The 19,288-nt window shown below is 40.1% G+C and overlaps 1 protein-coding gene across 1 annotated transcript in view; it reads left to right on the plus strand.

Annotated features, from left to right (window-relative positions):
- The window catches only part of LOC140952572 (dynein axonemal heavy chain 8-like), a 94,974-nt gene that overhangs the window by 70,628 nt on the left and 5,058 nt on the right, over positions 1–19,288 (plus strand). The window contains exons 72-88 of the mRNA XM_073402002.1: positions 6,624–6,803; positions 7,720–7,875; positions 8,836–8,873; positions 9,189–9,360; positions 9,792–9,937; positions 10,362–10,547; positions 10,919–11,030; positions 12,150–12,326; positions 12,728–12,864; positions 13,212–13,310; positions 14,503–14,638; positions 15,316–15,402; positions 15,672–15,857; positions 16,552–16,749; positions 17,072–17,185; positions 17,532–17,643; positions 18,062–18,192. Of these exons, the coding sequence (XP_073258103.1) occupies positions 6,624–6,803; positions 7,720–7,875; positions 8,836–8,873; positions 9,189–9,360; positions 9,792–9,937; positions 10,362–10,547; positions 10,919–11,030; positions 12,150–12,326; positions 12,728–12,864; positions 13,212–13,310; positions 14,503–14,638; positions 15,316–15,402; positions 15,672–15,857; positions 16,552–16,749; positions 17,072–17,185; positions 17,532–17,643; positions 18,062–18,192 (2,367 nt within the window). The remainder of the gene's footprint in view (positions 1–6,623; positions 6,804–7,719; positions 7,876–8,835; positions 8,874–9,188; positions 9,361–9,791; positions 9,938–10,361; positions 10,548–10,918; positions 11,031–12,149; positions 12,327–12,727; positions 12,865–13,211; positions 13,311–14,502; positions 14,639–15,315; positions 15,403–15,671; positions 15,858–16,551; positions 16,750–17,071; positions 17,186–17,531; positions 17,644–18,061; positions 18,193–19,288) is intronic.

The raw sequence follows: 19,288 nt of genomic DNA on the forward strand, positions 1-19,288 counted from the left end.
TTGAACAAAAGCAAGCCAAACCTGTAAAAATCATGGAGCCTATCACCATCCCCTTCTTTAATGGCATCATCAAACTCAAATAAGATAAGTCCAAAGGTAAGCTTTGCCTGATGATAGTTAAATAGGAAATCTTCCTTTGCTCCCTCTTTCCCTGCCCCATCTTGCTGATCTTGCTCTGTCTGGACAGTGGTGCCTGAATGTGCTGTGCTTTCATGTCTAGATAAGGAAAAAAGAGCTTTTTTAATAATTGCTCTTAACAATATGTTGCTTCTATTAACCAGGCTTTTAATTGTCATCTTCCATGACAACTAATTTTGCGACAATTATATAAGACACTTACATTTTCATTTGTCAACTGAAATGAACGGAGGATAAGAGGGCAAAACAATATTAAGAGTCAAATTTATAGTTTTTTCATACCTGTTTCTGGTGGATTTTGTTGAGAACACCAGGCCACATGACATTCTACAGTGGTAAAATCCCATAATATCCCTCTCTTTCCCTGCCTCATACTGTTCCCAAACAATGCCATGCTGCGTAACTTCATGCCTTTTACAAACAAATAGAAATATCAACATTGAATCTGGAAGGAGAAATCCAAATTGACAACTGGCCCCTTTCGAACAACAACAAAACATCCTACTGTTTGATAATACTCCCATATAGTGGAGTTAACCCAACAGGGTTACACTAAAGCTGTCAGCAAAAATTACAAGGAGTGTAGGCAGGGATTCAAACAGATATGATAATTGATGTCTTTGGGTCCTATAGTTTTCCTTTATTTTAGTATGAAAGTAGCCAGGATCATGTTTTTAGTTATAGCCAGGGGAAACCCCTGCATGACCCTGGCCTGTTATGACAGTCCAGAGTTATCATAGAAATTGAAAAGTCATATAAGCTTGGAATAACAGCTGCTCCCCAGTCGCACTTACTTGACTCTATTTGAGTGTTGACTGTAATTTTTGTCACACCCATCAACCCGGCACAAGAAACCTGCTGCGGCAACTGCACTCTCCAACTCTCTCACTTGCTGGACCAAAGGTTCAACTTCACTGGCTGTCATAATGTATGTTTCTACATGTTTAAGGCAGAGTTCAAGTAGCCATTTCCTACGACTTTCTCTACTCAAGTCCTGTTTGGTTGGTACATCATAATCTGGATTATCTGTTTAGAAAAACAATGACATAAAAGAGCATTTACAGCATCCAACATCAAAAGGCTAACATGGCACATTCACATGACACAAAATATTAATACATTCTTCCTATTTCAGCCCAATTGCTGTGATAAACTTTACAAATGTTGAGTTGCAGTTTTAATTAATAACTCAATTGAGTTATCAATATGGCCATCTTGGGGACAAGGGATAGTGGCTCTTGTAGAGAGGTTTACCCAAGAGTGATTGTACGGACCCAGTCCTGCAAAAAAGGGGCCATTGTGGTGAGGTGGAGTTTAAGGGGAGGTTTGACTGTATTTATATTTACCATCAAATGTTGTCATTCTTGACAATTCCATAAATGAAGCGCAGACATGAGCCTCTACTTCACGTGCATGAAACTCCTTATATTCATTGTAATAGTTGTTCACCCCCTTCGCAGCATTGGTCTTAAACGTTCTGTTCATGCTAGCACGAGAAGTTCCAATCTCTGCAGCTGAGGAGTTGTCAACAAAGAGCTCATTTTCAATCTGTTGTATAAAATTAGAACAAACAATAATAGTATTTTTTATTTATGTGTTATATATTGATGTCATTGAATTTATCACAGGTCCCCGTCCCACATATTCCCTTGAAATGTTTTTCCCAGCTGCCTATAAATGGAATGTAAACTGCTACTCAGCAATTCAGCAGCTGCAGTTGTGCACACCTCCACAAAGATTTCAAAGAAGATTCTTTTACTTCCTTTGAAATGACAAAATCTTTTTTATTTGGGATAGAGTTCAGAGAAAAAGACTAAATTTTGAAGTAAACATTTTTGCCTTGAGGCTAGTTAACAATGTCACAATAGCACTGTGTGTTGCTAAACAGCACCCCTTTTCCTTCTGATCTTAATAAGTTAATTCTAAATACAAACCATGTACAAATTGAACTTTGCATGCCAGTCTGCAAATTCTGTTTCCAGGCCCTCAAGTCTATCGTATTCATTGTCACCATCTTGGTATACCCATTGTGTGTTTCTTGCCCTTTCCTCAAATAGCTGGTCTCCATGAAATGGCACTGACTTGAGGACTGCTTTTCCATCTGTGGTTTTGAACGATGGCACATACTTTTCATGATTTGTCATAAGAAGTTGTGCCATTTCACTTGCAATGTTAGGATTGAAGAATTGAACACCCAGACTGCACTGCAATGGAAAAAAAAATCAGAGGAACCACTAGTTAAGGCTCTTAAGGACTGGGCTAAAAGATCCACATTTCAAGAGATTGAAAGAGTTTGAATGCCAAATGCCCAATTTTTGTTTATTTTTAAGTAATATTTAATTTAAAAATTGCTTTTTGTTGTTGTCATGTACTGTAGTTTGCAAGCAAGGGAGGGTTTTTAAAGATTTCACAGGTCTACAGGCAGTGGATACTAAATGTTTGAAAATATCCTCTTGGGAGACAACAAAATCAGTACATACACCAGAAATTTACTTCATAAAAAAGGAGTTTGACTTTATAAATTTTTTCAAACATAAGCTTTCAGTTCCTTGGTAACAGTGGATATAGATAAAAGTATATATCTATATATATATATCTCTACAAGTTGATACCTCCCTTATAACCTTATACATTGTGTATGCCATACTTATATTGCTAGCAGGTTTACTACAGGTTATATTTCCCAGTAGGTTTTTTAATTGATTGTATGTAAGTTAAACTCACGGTTTGTGATTTTGTCTTCATTTCCTTGGAGTAGTGATGTGGAATGTGACGAATGACTACATCCCTGAATGGATGGAACTTTGTGAGGTACTTGCTTATAATCCTGCTCACCAATACTGCCCATCTGTGTTTGAGGCGTTCCAAACTTGCTTGGTCAGGAAGCAGATCAAGTAACTGCAATTCTTTAAGGGATTTTCTTGGTCTTTTTGTGTCCAATGCCACCTCGTTGACACGGTTCAGAACAGCATACTGCTGGGTCCAATGAATAGAGCGGTTGCTGCTCTCAACACTCTGGATCCTGGCATTGACCATTAAATCTATATTGTCGCCAACCAACCTAGAGTTTTGAAAAAAAAAATTAAATTTTACTTGTTTCTTTAAAGATTACAAATTTTGTCTGCCAAGATGATTAATTATTATTATTATTTTTTTGGATAATTCCAAGAGAAAAAAAAAAATATTAAAAGAGGACTAAGTACACCTACCGTTCTGTGCGTCTCTGAAATTTAGTTATTAAAACCTCTAAAAACCTATTTTATAAATAATCATTTAATGTTTCAGGGTAACCAACGACGGTTTCATCCTAAATGTATTGAAAAACATTTTTTTAGGCTATAGATCTAAAAGCAGCGCTAAAAAAATTTGTGTCTGTTTGGTCTTCCCGTGGCAACTTAATTCTTTTCGAAATTACATGGGCTTCAATGTATTTTCCCGAAAATTTTTGATGTTATTAAACGTAAGTTTAAGTTTCACGACATTATGATGTCTTTTTTCTACGAACAATAGCGTAACCCGTGGAATTAAAATGCGAAAAGAAAAAACAGAAAATTATGTGTCCAAAAATTATCGGTGAATGGAACGGTCATCAAGTTAATTTTAGCCTTCCACATCATGAGCTAAAAATAATTCTAAGGCAGGCCATTTTTGGTCCTCCGAAAACATATTTTACCAAAAAAATCGTTTGCAGTTTATAAAATAATATACCTGTAGTAAGGAAGCTGAATTTTGGCAATTTCTGCTGCTGCTGCTCCTAACTCCTGGTCTGTGATGATATCTTGTTCATCCGAGAAGCGGTTAATGTGCTGCTGGCAGAATTGGAAAGCGGCCGGCTCGAAGAAATCATATTTCCTGATGGTTTCCTCTGAAAAATCGATGTCGACACGCATCACATCGTCCTCGTGATTGCCAACCTGCTTTTCTCGAACTTCATTCAGCAACAGGCTAGCAACTTTCGCCTTTTCAATCTCCCTCTTCCAATGACCTACTTTTGATTCACAGCACTCGCCCATCTTCCTTTGGAATTGTACAATCATATCTGGAGACATGCATACTCCAAGTTTATTTAGAATTCGCAGATCTTCATGCTTGACTCCACTGTGAAAGAGAACTGCAGAAATACGGTATGCCACTGCTGACATGGTCTCGTTTCTTCCTCTAGCAGCAACTGATGTTATCAAGGCCATTGCATTGATTTTCTTGACATCCAGTTGTGAAGAATCTCGCACATAACACGCTCCTCTGACACAATTCATCCAGAATGGACACCACACATCTGCCTCATGAACCAAAACTTTATTCGAAAAAGCGGCCAGATCGTCGGGTCTTGACTTTTTCAGAACTGAATCTGTCGCATTGTTACAATATTCCTGGAATTCTTTGCTGACGGTTCTTCTCAGAGGATCCGGCAACTCTTCCCGAATATTCGGGTGCTCGAATGTCAAATTCGCAACCGTTTTCCATTTTTTTCTGCACAGATTTACTATGATCGATTTCGTCTTATCATGAAACGAGATGAACGTTTCAACGCGACCACCCGGGTTAACAATTACCACTTTAGCTTCGGTGGTTGAACTTTCAAGTAAGTCTTCCACGTTTAGATATGAGAGGAAAACTTCGCCAGCTTCCTGAGGTGAGTCATCCGCTGTGTTTGAAGTAGAGAGTTCGTTGTGATCGCTGTCAGTGTTAACCACAGAGCTCGAAACATCTTTAAAACTTAAGGATTTTTTCGCTGATGAGTTTTGTCCAGTTGCTTTTTTTCCTTTTCTGGCCTGAGGACTTCTATCCGGCGATGAAATGGTTGTTGGCAAAAGCCGCTTGAATCTGCCAGAATGGTCATCAACTTCCATCACAGCCGAATTATCCTTCCCCCTTTTCAAGTTTGAGGCGATGAAGGTATAGAAATCAAATGCGTTCCGTATTTTCCTACCACAGGCATGACATACTCGATCAGAGAACGTGTCTGATTTTTCAATTTCCAGTCCAATATGTGAACAGAGTTCTGCCAAAGTCAGACCTTGTATGCATCCTTCGCGCTTCGAGACCTTGAAAAGGTTTTGCGTTGAAATATACGAATTTTTTTTAAATTCTCCGTATTTAATCTTTAGCGGACAACAACACAATCTACAATTATCATTGACGCTTGAAATAGCCCGTTGAACATTGACAGGCTTTTTCGGCGTATCGCCCTTCGTAGCCATCGAAAAAGACGAAAGAGCATCAGGATTTGTTTTGATTTCTTGCCAAACGCGCCACACTTTCGCGCGAAGTTTCATATTACTATCAAGCCTATGATTGGCTGGGGAAATTGAAACCAGACAAGTTGTCACCCCGGGTGTCAAAATGAGGTGAAGGGGGCGGCAGTCAAAAACCCCTCGAATCCGGGCAGGCGGTTTTTATTTTTCTCGCGGCTTCGCCGCTCGTTCTCGCGCGCTTCGCGCGCGAATTTCGCGGCTTCGCCGCTCGTGCGCCCGGCTCGACAAAACCGCCATGCTACGCAGGCTAGATCGTCTGTTGGGTCAGACGTCGAACTTAGGACGAGTCAAACTAATCAATTAAATCAGATCAGCAATAAATTTTCTCCCAAAAGAGTAAAATATTCATTATCTTACAATTTTTTTTATTTATTAGTTTAGTTTGTCGCATGTAAAGATCGACGTTTGTCCCGCAGACGATCTTCAGAGGTTCTTTCCGTGTGAAGCAGACGGATACAACGTGTTGAACGATCCAAACTTATTCAGATGAACTTAACTGAGCCAGACGTCGAATTTTTCATGAACTTAAATCACAACGTTTGGTTCGTCTCATGAAAAGTTCGACGTTTGGTCAAGGACTTAGATATTACAGTCGTCCCAAGAGAAAGAGAAAACAAAGCTTGTTAAAAAGTTGCCAATTCTGTGTTGGATTTAGAGGCATTTTATTTATTTTAATGAATTAATTTATTTATTTATGCGATAAAGCAGTCCTACGCTCCCCTGGCCCTGCGATGCTTGAAGTAACGTTTTAAAAAAAATATTTGTTACATGTCAACGCTTCAAACCAGGCCTTTATGTTATCAAACTACTTTCGTTTTTTGGCCATAACAGTACAATTACTGTTAGCGCTTAGAATAAAAAAATGTTAGCAAGCTGGTATGTCGGATGTAAGAAACAACAAGAAGTAAATTTGGTTATAGTGGACCTTAACCTTGACATTTTCAGCTCCATTAAAGATCGCACGCAAGTAATCTTGGTGAAATTTAATTGGCAGAAGGTGGGCAGTTGGCTGTTTAATCTACCCGCTTAGCCAAGACGATTTAGATATGCCATCCTTTTCAAGAATCTGCCCTGCTAATGGGCTCCTTCACGTTGCCCCCCTTAAAGGCCTCTATCGTCCATGTACTCTGATTAGTTATCCTATCTTATGACATGTAGTTAGCCTCAATTTCCACCAAACCAGCATTTATGCCAATGTGTAACGAATCCTCTGTTATTTGCTGAATATAGATTTTGTTGAAGACTTGGGAAAACATGCAGTTACCTACAGATCCAATCTCCATGGACACTATATGCATTTTCTCTCAAGAAGAGTCTTCAGACTCGTGGGCTCTGCTATGTGATCCACAGAGAATAGCTATCACCTGGGTTCTCACCATGCTTGGTCAAACAACGCTAGTCAAGTATAAGGTTTGTTACCTGGATACTCTCTATTAACAACTGCGTCGCTGAGTGGAGGTGGGTGCCCGGGATGTCCAGGGGCTTCCACTTTTGGCACAGCCAGCCCCTAGACCGAGTTACGCCCCCATGGCTGGCAAACCCGCGCCCTCCAGCCATGAGCCCCCACGCCAACGGAACCAGACACCTGTCACACTGATTTAACAGTGGAAGAATAAAGTGGGGGAGGGTTAGGGGTAAAAGAATGATCCAAAGGCTAAACGAAGAGAATGGCCGCCACGAAAACGCTGTACTGAGCACATGGAGGTGATGCAAGCAAGGGTGACCGCGCTCAGGCCAAACGACTGACCCTGACCACGCCCGCGCTCCTTCTTGTTAACTGTGTGAAATAAATATTTATTTAACCTCATTTAAAGTGTTTTTTTTTTATTTTCCTGCTGCCTTAAACTGCCGCTTGTAAGCCCTGGGCTTATACATCTTCTTAAAGGGCTTATCAACGGAAGGGCTTACATCAGAGGGGGGCTCACAACCGGAAAAGAAAAGGGGCCTCCAAACAAGCTGTGGGAGTGTTGATCAAAATGCGTCCTCGGAGACCCAGGGGCAGTTCGTCGGGACGATAGAACTTTCACCACGAACATTCTATCGTCCCCACTAACTGCCCCTGGGTCTCTGAGGATGATCAAAATCCGTTCTGCTTTTATAATTTTTAAGTTAAGCTTCAAAACATCATTAAAAAAATCCAATGCATTTCAATAAGTTTGAAGGGGTGCTTGTGTCAAAGGGGGTTTATAATCGGTTGTTTTCTTTTGTGTACAAGTACATTGGCCTATAACTAGGGCGAGATGGGGCTTATAAGTGGGAGAAGTTATAACCGGCAGTTTACGGTATTCTTCGTAGTAAATTAACTAAAATCTTTGTTTTTCATCAGGAGCTTCGCGGTCATTTGGAGACGTGCTTGATCGAGGGCACTACGCTGGTTGTGACGGATGTAGATGTAAACGAGCTGGAGTATGATAGCAGGTTCTATTACATACTTAGAAGTCGCTACAGGTTCCTGACATCTGCTACTCCCTTTAAACTTATGGTGAGTTCCATCATGCTTTTTTCCGTCTTCTTGACGCTAAATGAATGACAGTGTCAAGAAACTCACAATCAGTCCCTGGCACTGCACTTAGTTCTTTTGGCCTATATGATTGATTGTTTGACTGATTGACTGATTGGCTTACTGGGTGAATAGTGAAAGATATCGTTGTTGTTTTATTGAATGAATGATTGTTTGATTAATACCAGCATAAGTCCTGTCTTCTTTAATACGCTGAATGCTTTCATTTGTGATTCCCCCTTCTTTTTTTCGTTCCAATCCAGAGTTAAAAACTTTGGCTTCTTTCTAGTTACTGAATTCTTAACTTAAATTAGTCTTTGTTTAGTTTTTCGTTACTACATGTACTCCCCGAATTTCAATTTACTTATTCTTTGTGACGTGGGAGCCCAGGCTTCAAAAGCCCTCCGGTGTCTTCTTAGCCTCCCACGCAGGCGTTTTTAGGGGAGCTTGTTTTTCATCCCTCCCCACAAACGCCGTTTCTGGGGAGGGATGAAAAACGAGCTCCCCTAAAACGCCTGCGTGGGAGGCTAGTTTCTTCTATGCTCCCTTGCCAACTTACAATTCTTATATGCATTCTTGCATTTTCATTTACTTTGGCGAATTAAAACTGAACTGAACTGAACTGAACTGAACTCTCTGGTTGATTGATTGATTGATTGATTGATTGATTGATTGATGATTGATTGATTGATTGATTGATTGATTGATTGATTGATTGATTGATTGATTGGTGACTGACTACTACCATATTTTCTGCAAAACGGTTGATTAACTTTAAAAGGACACAGTTATCTCGGGCAATTACTGTTAAGGGATCATGCCAAACCCATGCACTTGATTTGAATTCTAAAAGCATCGTGCACATAATGAAATGGTATAAGCGAAATGCTGCTGCGTTATGGTTTTAAATGGTGGAAAATTTTTCTGTATGTTTTTCCCCAGGTTGGTGAACATGAAATTGAATGTCAGCCAGGATTTAGGTGAGCTATACGGAATGCTGATAATATGTGTCATAGAATGAAAAAAAAAATACCACCTGATATAAGCATAGATGAATTGGTAACAAAGGGATGTAACATTTTGGCAATAGCAAGCACATAACAGAGGTTCGAAACGTACGCATTAAGAAAATAGTATGTGCAGTAACAAGAAATCCATTTGTAAAAAACACGATCAACGTGCTGTTTGTTTTGAGGAAAGTTTCATTGAAGGAAAATAGCATTTGTTTCCAGGACTTTGTTACCAACTTTTTTGGGGGGCGTAAGTTTTCATGGCGTTTTCCTCCCTTTTTACAGGTTGGTATTGGCTACAACGTTTTCCTGCCAGGCTGTCCCATCAAGCATTGCGGCATACGTGAATGTGGTTGAGTTTAGTCAGTCACGTGACGGCCTAGAGGAGATGTTCCTTGATCGTTTCCTGAGACTTGAGAAGCCTCGGATGCAGGATACGAGGACACAAGTGGTAGATGTAAGTAATGCCAAATTTATACTCGGTTAATAAAACTTTGAAGCTTGAAATCGCAAACCATAAACGATTAGACCTCAGAGCTTTCGAGGAAAATATTTTGCTTTATGTACTGAACCAACGAGTGTGGAGCCAGAAATAGCCTTAATTATTTTCTCACTTAGTCACCCTCTTGCCCACTGTTGTCACTGACCAGCGTAATTGTTTTGTTATAAATTTGACTGTGCTTTGTTGCTAGCTTATAGCATTCTCTTTTATAACTATTCACCTGAGCAACAATGTTGTGAACTACGTGTTGCTCAAAAGTCCGTAAAATTTGTGAAACAATTTTTGAGAAATAAAGTTGATGGACTAGAAACAAGGTGGAAGAGAAATCCTTTTGTAAAGATTTAGGAAACTTAAACAGTAGTTCTCAAGATCATCTCTTGTGTCAGGAAATGGTAACTTTGATGGAAGGCCTGCGAGAAGCTGAGGAGAACATTTTGGAGTGCTTAGGAAGTGGCCACCGTCTTCTTTACAACTTGGCGGCCACTAAGAAGCTAGCCTCTATCAAAAAACAACAGGAGGAAATCGTTGAAAGGTTGGTATTCTTGTTTCAACAGTGGTGGTCATCACTTAAACCGCTGTCAAAGCGAGAAAGTATTGTAGTCCTTTTATTCTCACTCAATGGAATATGAACTTTAAGGTGGTGCTCATCATGATTGATTACAAGTAACGACTTTTGTTTCATATTATTAATAAGGGTAAGAGAAGTCAGGAGATCCTCTTTTTGTACCGTTCATTTGATTGCAAAAGTCTAGTGACCGCGTTCAACGTAATATCTTAACTCGTAGACGTAATGTGAAGTTAGAGCTCGATCAAACTGTGACATAAACATGGACATTGTTGTTCTTCTTCGTTAATTTTTCGTGACCTGGCAGTTTGATTTCTAGTCTAAACTAGACTTAACTTCACTCAAAACTATTCGTGTACTTAAATAACCTGCAAATCATTTTTTTATATAGTCAAACACGTGCTCGCGGCATTGAGAACTCTATCCTGCAGTCACGTGAAGGATTTCGACCAATCGCTCGCCGAGCGGCTGTCATGTTTGACGTAGCACGGATCATGGCCGAGATAAACACAGTTTATCAGACTTCTCTCGCGCAGTTCCTCATGGTGTTTGACGCGGCTATAAAACACTCCGAAAGGTAAGGTTTTGTTGTGTCTCCTTCAAAGTCATGCGAACTATCCTACTTAGCGAGTCAAACCTTAATTTAAATAATCAGTAAAGACTTCATTGTTTCACCAACTCAAATTATCGGTCTTGCAAGCTTATATGTGGGTGTAGGCTGACATAATGCTTAAGATAACCTTACACTGGACAAACATGCTATTAAAGGGAACTTATCCAAATGCTACTACCACCGTAAGAGTGACACAAGTAGCGTTCTTTTCCGACGATCCAGATTGCAGATTGGGAAAAGGAATTTTTCATCGCAGATTTGAAGTCGGATCGGCAAAAAGATTCTTTCCTTTATTCACGTAACAAGACGTAACTAAACCCCTTTGTTCTTTGTAGGACTGCTGTAAAGGCAGTAGTGGAAAGACTGACCCAAAACTCCTTCTACACATCAGCACGAGCTTTGTTTGAACGCGACAGATCGTTATTTGCCGTTCTCTGTGCACTTGAGGTAAAGCAAGTCCGTGGTAATAATTTTACAGACACCAGTAGAAAAATTACGTCGCCGTTGATTGTAACCAAATCCCGTTAAAGAAATACAGTTGAACCTCTCTACTACCATAGAAGATATGAAGAGGACGAGTGAAATATTTTTCAACACGAAAAAAACGTTGAAAAACAAAACCAATTAATTTGTTTTGCTGTGAAAGGCACTATTATTTATAATGTAGCCATACTGATCAACAGTGATTTCTTCCCCTGTGAAGATAACCTTTCGTTTTCACGTGTGAGGATATAATGTTTTTGCCCCAAAGCTTACCTGGTATTTCACTGGTGCTTGTGTAATAAAGGTAGATCTGATTTGCCTGGTATCCCATGTACATTTCCATGGTAATAGAGAGTTTAAGCTTCACGTATACGGCAAACGTCAGATTCAAGTTGAGAATTTTTCAAAATAGAAAATGAGCAGATAAACACGGTTCAAAACAATTCCTAAGGATCAAGAATTGCGTGTAAAAAAAATTTATGCGTGGAAGTAATGAACAGAAAAGGACAAGTATTAAAGGGGAAACTTGGTCACGTGGTACAAATTCGCGTTTGCCATTTGACGTAAACGTGAAGCTTAACCTCTCTAATAATGGTTTACCAAAACGCCGGAGTAACTCTCCGCAAGGGGATCAGTCGCAAGGATATAACTTTATACTAGGCATTTATGCAAAACCTTCGTCTTCGGATTAAAGAGTACTTCCTATGAATCATGAAGAGGAGTTTCAATAAATACGCGTTATTGACCAAGCGTGAGTTCAAGATGGCTTCGTCCCGGTCAATAAAAACGCAGGAAAGAACGAGGCCAATATACAGCCATCTTGACCGAACAAGCTTGGTAAAGAAGGGATTTATTATATATCCAAAGATAGAACTTTTTTTCTCGGAACCAATGCGGGAAATCCCGAGCGGGCAAGATGGGCCCATCTTGCCCGCCCGCGGATTCAACCATGTAATAAATGGTGTAATGAGGCACTTTAACGGCAAGGAAATTCCCAGGTGTTCTCTCACAGGACATAAATAAGCAAAGAGACGTTTTTAATCTACGCATAAACTAAATAAACCTTACTGGATTTGTTTTAAGGTTGAAGATTCCAACGGGCGCGTGGGGCCCGGAGACCGTGAGTTTTTGATCCATCCTTCATATGGCGCTGCAGTAAAGACTGCGTTACAACCCACTGCAGTTTCAGAGGCTGCGTCACGAACTCTTGCTAAGAAACCATTTGATTGGTTGTTGGATGAACAATACTCAAATTTGCAGGCAAGTGTACCAGGGGCTCTCTGTTTTCAGTGATCCTGGTGTCAATAAAGTTTACAGTTTCGTTTTTTTTGCATGTTAAGTAATTGTCGGAACTCTTGACCAGCCATTTACCATGAGTTACAGCCGTGGCGTTCTTCTAGCATCTGAGGTTTGGGTCTGTAAATTGTTGGCCAGTCGCAAGAGTAACAGTTGTATTTGAACGGAATTTTATCTTATTGTTGAAGTGCTTTTGAAATTTTAACAACATTGCCCTGGTTGGAATTCTTACTTTTTACTTCAGCCACAATCAGGGAATCAGTGAGTGGAAAATAGAACCTTTTCTTCCCCTGGTCTCTTTTGTTGTCTTTGTCTTCGTTTCTTTCGCTTGCTGTAAATCTATAATTTTTTTGTTTCGTTTGTAGATGTTGGCGACTCATTTTGAATGGTTTCAAGACGCATTTGATAAGATGACCAAGGATGGTCGTGAAACTCAATGGAGGCAGATTACAGAGCACGAGAAACCTGAAATGGTTGCTCTTCCTGATGGACTGGATGAAAAGTATGTCGGACATTTGTAAAACGTTAGGAATTGAAACTTTTGCCCACGTTTGAGTGTTTTCTTCCCATGTGAATACCATGAGAAGATGTTGTCGAGGCTTCTCCATGACTATCGGCTAGTGGCTGAAGAAAATTCTCTGTTCCATTTCCTCAAACCCTTCTGTGACACCAGTTTCAGGCTTTCTCGGCCTTTTTTCGGCAAATGGGACTGATTTGGGCAAATGGTAAACGCAATTCCCAAACGAAAATTAACAGACCTCGTTACATCACTATAAAATGACGAATCCGTTGTGAAGTATTAGTACGCAAAGGATACTTTCTCATTGTTGTTTGAATTATTCCTTTCAGGTTTACTCTCATTCAGAGATTTATGGTAATCCGTTCCATCCGAGGAGATCGGCTGTTACCAGCCGCCATGTGTTTTGTTACATCTGTGCTAGGAAAGAAGTGAGAGCGCGAAACGCTTTGTTATCAATACAATGCACTATATAAAACATTGAAAACTTAGAACTACATGTCAGTCACTTTTCAATTCAAGAGTCGAGTGATTCGCCGCTTCCTGAACTGCAGGGTAGGCGGGCAAAAGATTTCTGCAAAGATTTTCGTTATCGTTTGGGTGGACACCATATGCAGGGGTTGGTTTATAATTGCTTTGGGATACTATTGGCCAATCATAACTAAAGCTAGTCGACCCGAACGATTCTAGGAATCGTTGCCGCTATAAGGTTGTTGGATCAACTGAGGTTTAACTTAGGGGAGGGATAGGTAGTCAGATACCTAGAAACCTCAACAGGCCACTTCCCAGTTCCAAAAACCCTCACTTTCAAAATGAGGCTAGATGCACAACCTTTCTTGTGAAAATGAGTTTTATTTGCATGAGAATGAAAAATGATTTCCGTATCAAAGGCTGAGCATCTACCCTCGTTTTGAAACAGAGGTCCGGGAGAACTCAGAAGTGGCCTATTGATCTAGATTGTTTCCCCTATAGAGCGTTTTCACTCACGTAACCAGCATCTATGCAAATTTATTGGAACAAAAGAAAGCGTTTGCATAAGAAAAGAGTTCATCTCTCACAGGATTAGTTTGGGACACCAACATGGCCGCCGTTTCATTGTTGGGGAAACAAACCAATGAGATTCCTAGCTTGTCCTCGACTTCGTCACGTGAATTTGCTTCCATATCTGATTGGTTCATCTCAAATCCGCTTTTTATTATTGGTGGTAATAGTCATAATGATCTCGGTTGAACTACTTTCCAGTCTTTTGTTCTGAAAGATGGCCGTTGACGTGTCTTTGATTTGGGATCGAAGGGTGGGTTTTATCACTGTCAAGAGAACATTTGTCAATGGTTTCTCCAAAACAAACTCCAAAAGTAAAAAGATTACTCTTTCATAAGAGACAAAGAGAGCCGATCAGAACCCTAAGAAACTGACTACAAGTTTCCTCACAAAATTGCGAAACAAGTCCGGTATATTTACTGCCTGAATGATCTATCGCACTCGGTTTGAGAAATGTTGTTATTACTCAGTGTTTCGCAGATCACGTATCTCCCCGTTAACAGCATCTGCCGCCACTACTAAATAACGATATTTTGCTGAACCTCATTCGATAGAAAACTGATAATTGATAATCACTTGTAGGTACACTGCTGAAATGGCTTTAGATCTGCCGTTTGCCTTCCGTCAGAGTGAGAGCCGCACACCTATTGTGCTTCTGTACAGACATGAAGCAAATATGGTGGAAAAGTTGGTCATTGAAGGATCACAAAAGAGACAGGTTTGTACATAATTACCAAGGCAACGCCTTGGTGCAGTGGAAGCTCTCATGAGCGGACACCCTCGGGACGAGGAAAAGGTGTTCGTAACTGGACCTGACCGCTTATGAGAATGTAAATATACAGCGTTTGTATGGGAGTTGAGAAAACGGGATTTCGCGAAGGTGTCCGTAAGTAGAGCTGTCCAGTTACGGGACTGTCCGTTAGGAGAGCTTCCACGGTAGTCTCTATTCCCGCTACAGTGTGTGGGTGGGGGGGGGGGGGGTGAATTTAGTGTCTGGCCCTCTTCCATATGTACAGTTGAACCTTTTCACAACGGCCACCTTGGGGACAGTGGCCATTGTAGAGAGGTTTAAACAAGAGTCAATGTATGGACTGTCCGCCAAAAAAGTGACCGTTGTGGAGAGGTGACCGTTAGCGGAGGGTTTGACTGTAGTACCGTAGTACGTTAAATAGTTACCCTTCTGGAAAAAGATCCTGGTTGATTTCATTCAAAAATGCAAGTCACATTCCCATTTGACATTTGGCATTTGGCATTGTGAGCAATCCGAGCCGTTTCAAAAGAAACTTTTTTTTGCAGAAGGAAAAAATTCATAGATATCCAAGAGTCACACATCTCTTCCACTTCCACCACGTTGTTGTTGGTTTGTTTTTATTGATTTCGTTCATTTCTTCTCAGGTGGAATTACATGTTCTTGCTCTAGCAAATGTTGGGATCGGTGAAGAGCGTGTAGCAAGAAAGATGATACACAGGGCCATGGTACAGGTAATCTATGAGGCCTAGCAAAATATTTTACTGATAGAAAATGTTATTTCGGCCCTCAAAACAGGGTTTTTAAAGATTCATGATTTCTTGAAAATGTCTTTAAATTTGGTGTTGCGTCTCCCTGATACAATACTTCCGGTTAGTTTTTATTTTAATATAGTTTACAGTTGAACATCTGCTAACAGCCACCTTCCTCTTTTCTCAAGGTGGCCTTTGAGGAGACGTTCAACAGTATTTTTATAGTGTTTTAAGTATTTTGCACTCTGCAGGGTCACTGGGTTCTTCTTCATAACGCGCACAACTCTCCTCGTCTGCTCGCAGCTCTGGATTCATTCATGCATGAGACCAAAACAGTGGACAGTGATTTTAGGCTTTGGGTATCCGTCCAACCCCACTCAGATATACCCTCATCATTGCTACAGTCCTCTGTCAAAATTGTCGCCGACTCGCCAAAGGTACTTACGTAATTTAAATGTTCTTGTCCAGTACAGCAACATTCTGATATATCCCAGTCTTCAACTGATTTAGAATTTTTCCGTCTGATATTAGTGCGGCATAAATAAGAAAACTAGCGGCAAATAAGCAAACTTTACGAATCGAAATACGTATAGCCTGCACTGAGTTTTCTTTTTTCTTCCTCTACTTTTTACGAGTCGATCATATACTGATGGTGGAATAGCCATTACACGATCGCTTGACCCGAAGCGAGTAACTTCCATGTATTCATGTATTCCCATGGTATCTTTACTGAGCTGTTCATCTTCAGGTCGAGATGGCCGCAGACTATCGCATGACTGATTCGCCAATACCAGTCAACCCCTTTTCCAACAAAAGAGACTGAAAGCGTCGTTTGTGGCATTTTGACGACACAAAAGATAAATTAAAGTATTTTTCCTTTCGTTTTCCATACATTTTACAGTGATTAAATACGCATACGAAGCGGAGCATCCATTTTCAGTAGATCAAAGTATTGTTAACATGTTTTTGTAACATCGCCGTGACATAAGCTTAGTATGGGGTTACTCGCTCCGAACTATGAGCTCCTGCACCATGTTGTACTTTAGGTCTATTTTGCTTTGCTCCAATGTCAATGAAAATATACCTGGACGCTCTTAGTGACGTGGAGTGGTTCGTGTTTTTTGTCTATAGAATACAAAAGACAACCTGCAAAGGTCTCTTCAATGGGTTGATGGTGATCTGTTACGTGTCAGTAATCGGCAGGAGTGGCCCGCCCTGTTACATAACCTGTGTATGCTACACAGCCTTGTCAGGCTACGGACTAGGTATGGACTGACAGGCTGGAACAAGGGCCAAGACCTCAAGAATATTGGCACGGCAGAACTATGGGTAAGTACTTAATTGTACTTTTATCTTTCAGTGCTTTACAGCCCCCGTTGAAGGTTTGTGTTGCAAACCGAAATATCGGGCAATTTTAATTCACCACTTTATTTTTGTTTTCTTTCTATATTTTTCCATCGCTCAGCAAAAAAAACAGCAATATCCTTGTGACATAGCCCCGTTGTGACATGTCCGTTTACCTAAAAGCTCATTTTAAATCAGACAACTAGAGAGCATCCTACGACAAACAGTTTGTTCTGATTTTGAATAACAAATGGTGGATTCAGAATTCTTTTTTTTTTTCTTTTTGCTTTTCCTTTTTTTTTCGCAGCAAGCGTTAGACCTTGCTGTCCGAGAGTTTCAAGATAATACTGATCTAATGGCACAGGCTGGGGGCTCAGCGAGAAGTATCCAGTGGAATGGACTACGCTACATGTTAACAGAGGTATAAAGCACCGCTCAACATTGTTTGCTTCCTTCACTTTTTCTCTTCCTCATCTTCTTTCTTTTGTATGTTTTTTTAGATATATAGTATAAACTCCCAGTACAACAAGATAGATATTTTATTAATGTGTCAAAAGATGCCCTAGCCGGCATAAAAAACTTTTGATTGATACCTATTTATTTTTCGATTAATCCCCAATTATTTTTTCCCAATAAAAGGGAGCCGTGTTTTATTAGATTTAGACACTCATTAAACAGTTTCCTTGGTAGTTTGATTTTTAATAAAGTGTCAGTAAGGTTTACATGTGCATACCTTGACCAAGTCCTTGGGTTTGTGCTGATTTCAGGTCATCTACGGAAGAAGCGTGAGTGACGAGTTTGATCGCCAGGCCCTCAGCGCTATGATTGACTACTGGATAAGTCCTGCGGCAGTCAAAAGAGAATTTGAGGCTACCAAAAGTAAGCGTCTGAATTTAGTTCCATTTAAACCCAAAGCACAGGACATTGCTCTCCATTGGATAAATTGCATGTGAAGTGAATAATATAATTGGTTTGTCCTAACATTATATACTGGGTAGTGATTTATCTGGTGGATAACGCTATACTGGCCTACAACCAGATTTTTTTTTTTTTGAGGGAAATTCAAAAAGGATCATGAATCCTTAAAATCCTAGCCTGTTCACACACCCTCTATTTTCTCTTTGGAGATTGTCAAGCCTGCGTATGAAAATAAATTCCGCGAGAATTTATTGACCACTCTCGCAAGTGGGTGGGGATGGGGAAAAGCGCTCGGCAAATTCGTCGACAATAAAATTCGCAGTTTGTGTGAATTCTTCAAATCAAATTCACATCTACATCTTGTGATTCTTGTTCACAGTCAAGTATAAGTTGCCCTCAGCGCTATTCAGCAGTCACGTGAGACTTAACAATCTTTGGTCAGCTTTAGAAGGGATTTCTGGTGAAGGACTTGAAGTTCCTGAAGCATGCGGCCTCCATCCCTCTCCTGAGGTGAGTAAAACTATCCTCTCCTCTACGTTTGGTCTCTCTTTGGCTCCTAATAAGGTAAAATCACTCCCTAGCTAATTATCCAATCTCTTACATTGAAAACGCCAGGGAATATGAATCTGTACTTGTTGTTACCTGCTTCTCAAACAAGTAGGGCGTTGCATAAGAAAGCACTTTACTCTGGACAGAACACCTATAACATTTAGTAAGAGAACATCCATCTTTCCTTGCATTTAGCTACCTTATTACACGAAAAATTCGTGACGCGTTAATTTCCCGAATTTTGCGATTTAAAGAGAAAGCGTGACGTTAAAGTGACACGAACGAAAAGTGTCGCGAACATAACATGACGCTAAAATTAAGTGACTCACAATAAAGTATGTCAATAATCAATGGACTGCGTAGAAAGCGTTTCCGTGCGGTTTCGGAACAAAGAATGAGGAATGAGAGTCAAAGACCGCGCGAAAAATGGCGCGCGGCCAAAACCGAAAATCCCGTTCCTCGGTCTTTCTTTGCTCCGAAACCAAACGGAAACGCTTGCTACGCAGGCTAATAATTAAAAAAGAATGAGTTCATAAGCAATGAAACCCTATAGTAGATAAAGGCGTTCTATTTGCTCTAAGGATAACATTAATATTGTCGTGCTCAAGAACGCGAAATTAAAGTGATTCCAATCACAAAATCGCGAGATTTAAGTGTTGCGAAAATACTCGCCCCGTTATATAGCGAAATAAGCGTGTCGCGAAAATTGTATGTAAAGTTAGTTAGTATGTGTAATCAAATGGTGACGAGTGAAATTAGGGAATAATTTCACGAGTATACCATGTGATTACCTATTAATATCATGGGTGACGAATCAGCTGACGAATTACGTTAGCAATCTTGGATTTTTGACATGTTTATCCTGGATCGTATCGATCGAGAACTCCACTCTCTCGAACATTTAGAGCTTAAATTTGACTCAAGTTTAAAATTTTTCAACAAAATACCTGTTAGAATCCTTCTTGATGTGCTCTTTGGTGTGTTCAGGTTTTCTAAAGCGTCTTTATATGCCCTGGCATCTTCATTCATGACATTTTAAAACTTCGTCGCTATCTTG

This window comes from Porites lutea, chromosome 1, assembly GCF_958299795.1.
Source record: "Porites lutea chromosome 1, jaPorLute2.1, whole genome shotgun sequence".
Taxonomy (NCBI): Eukaryota; Metazoa; Cnidaria; class Anthozoa; order Scleractinia; family Poritidae; genus Porites; species Porites lutea.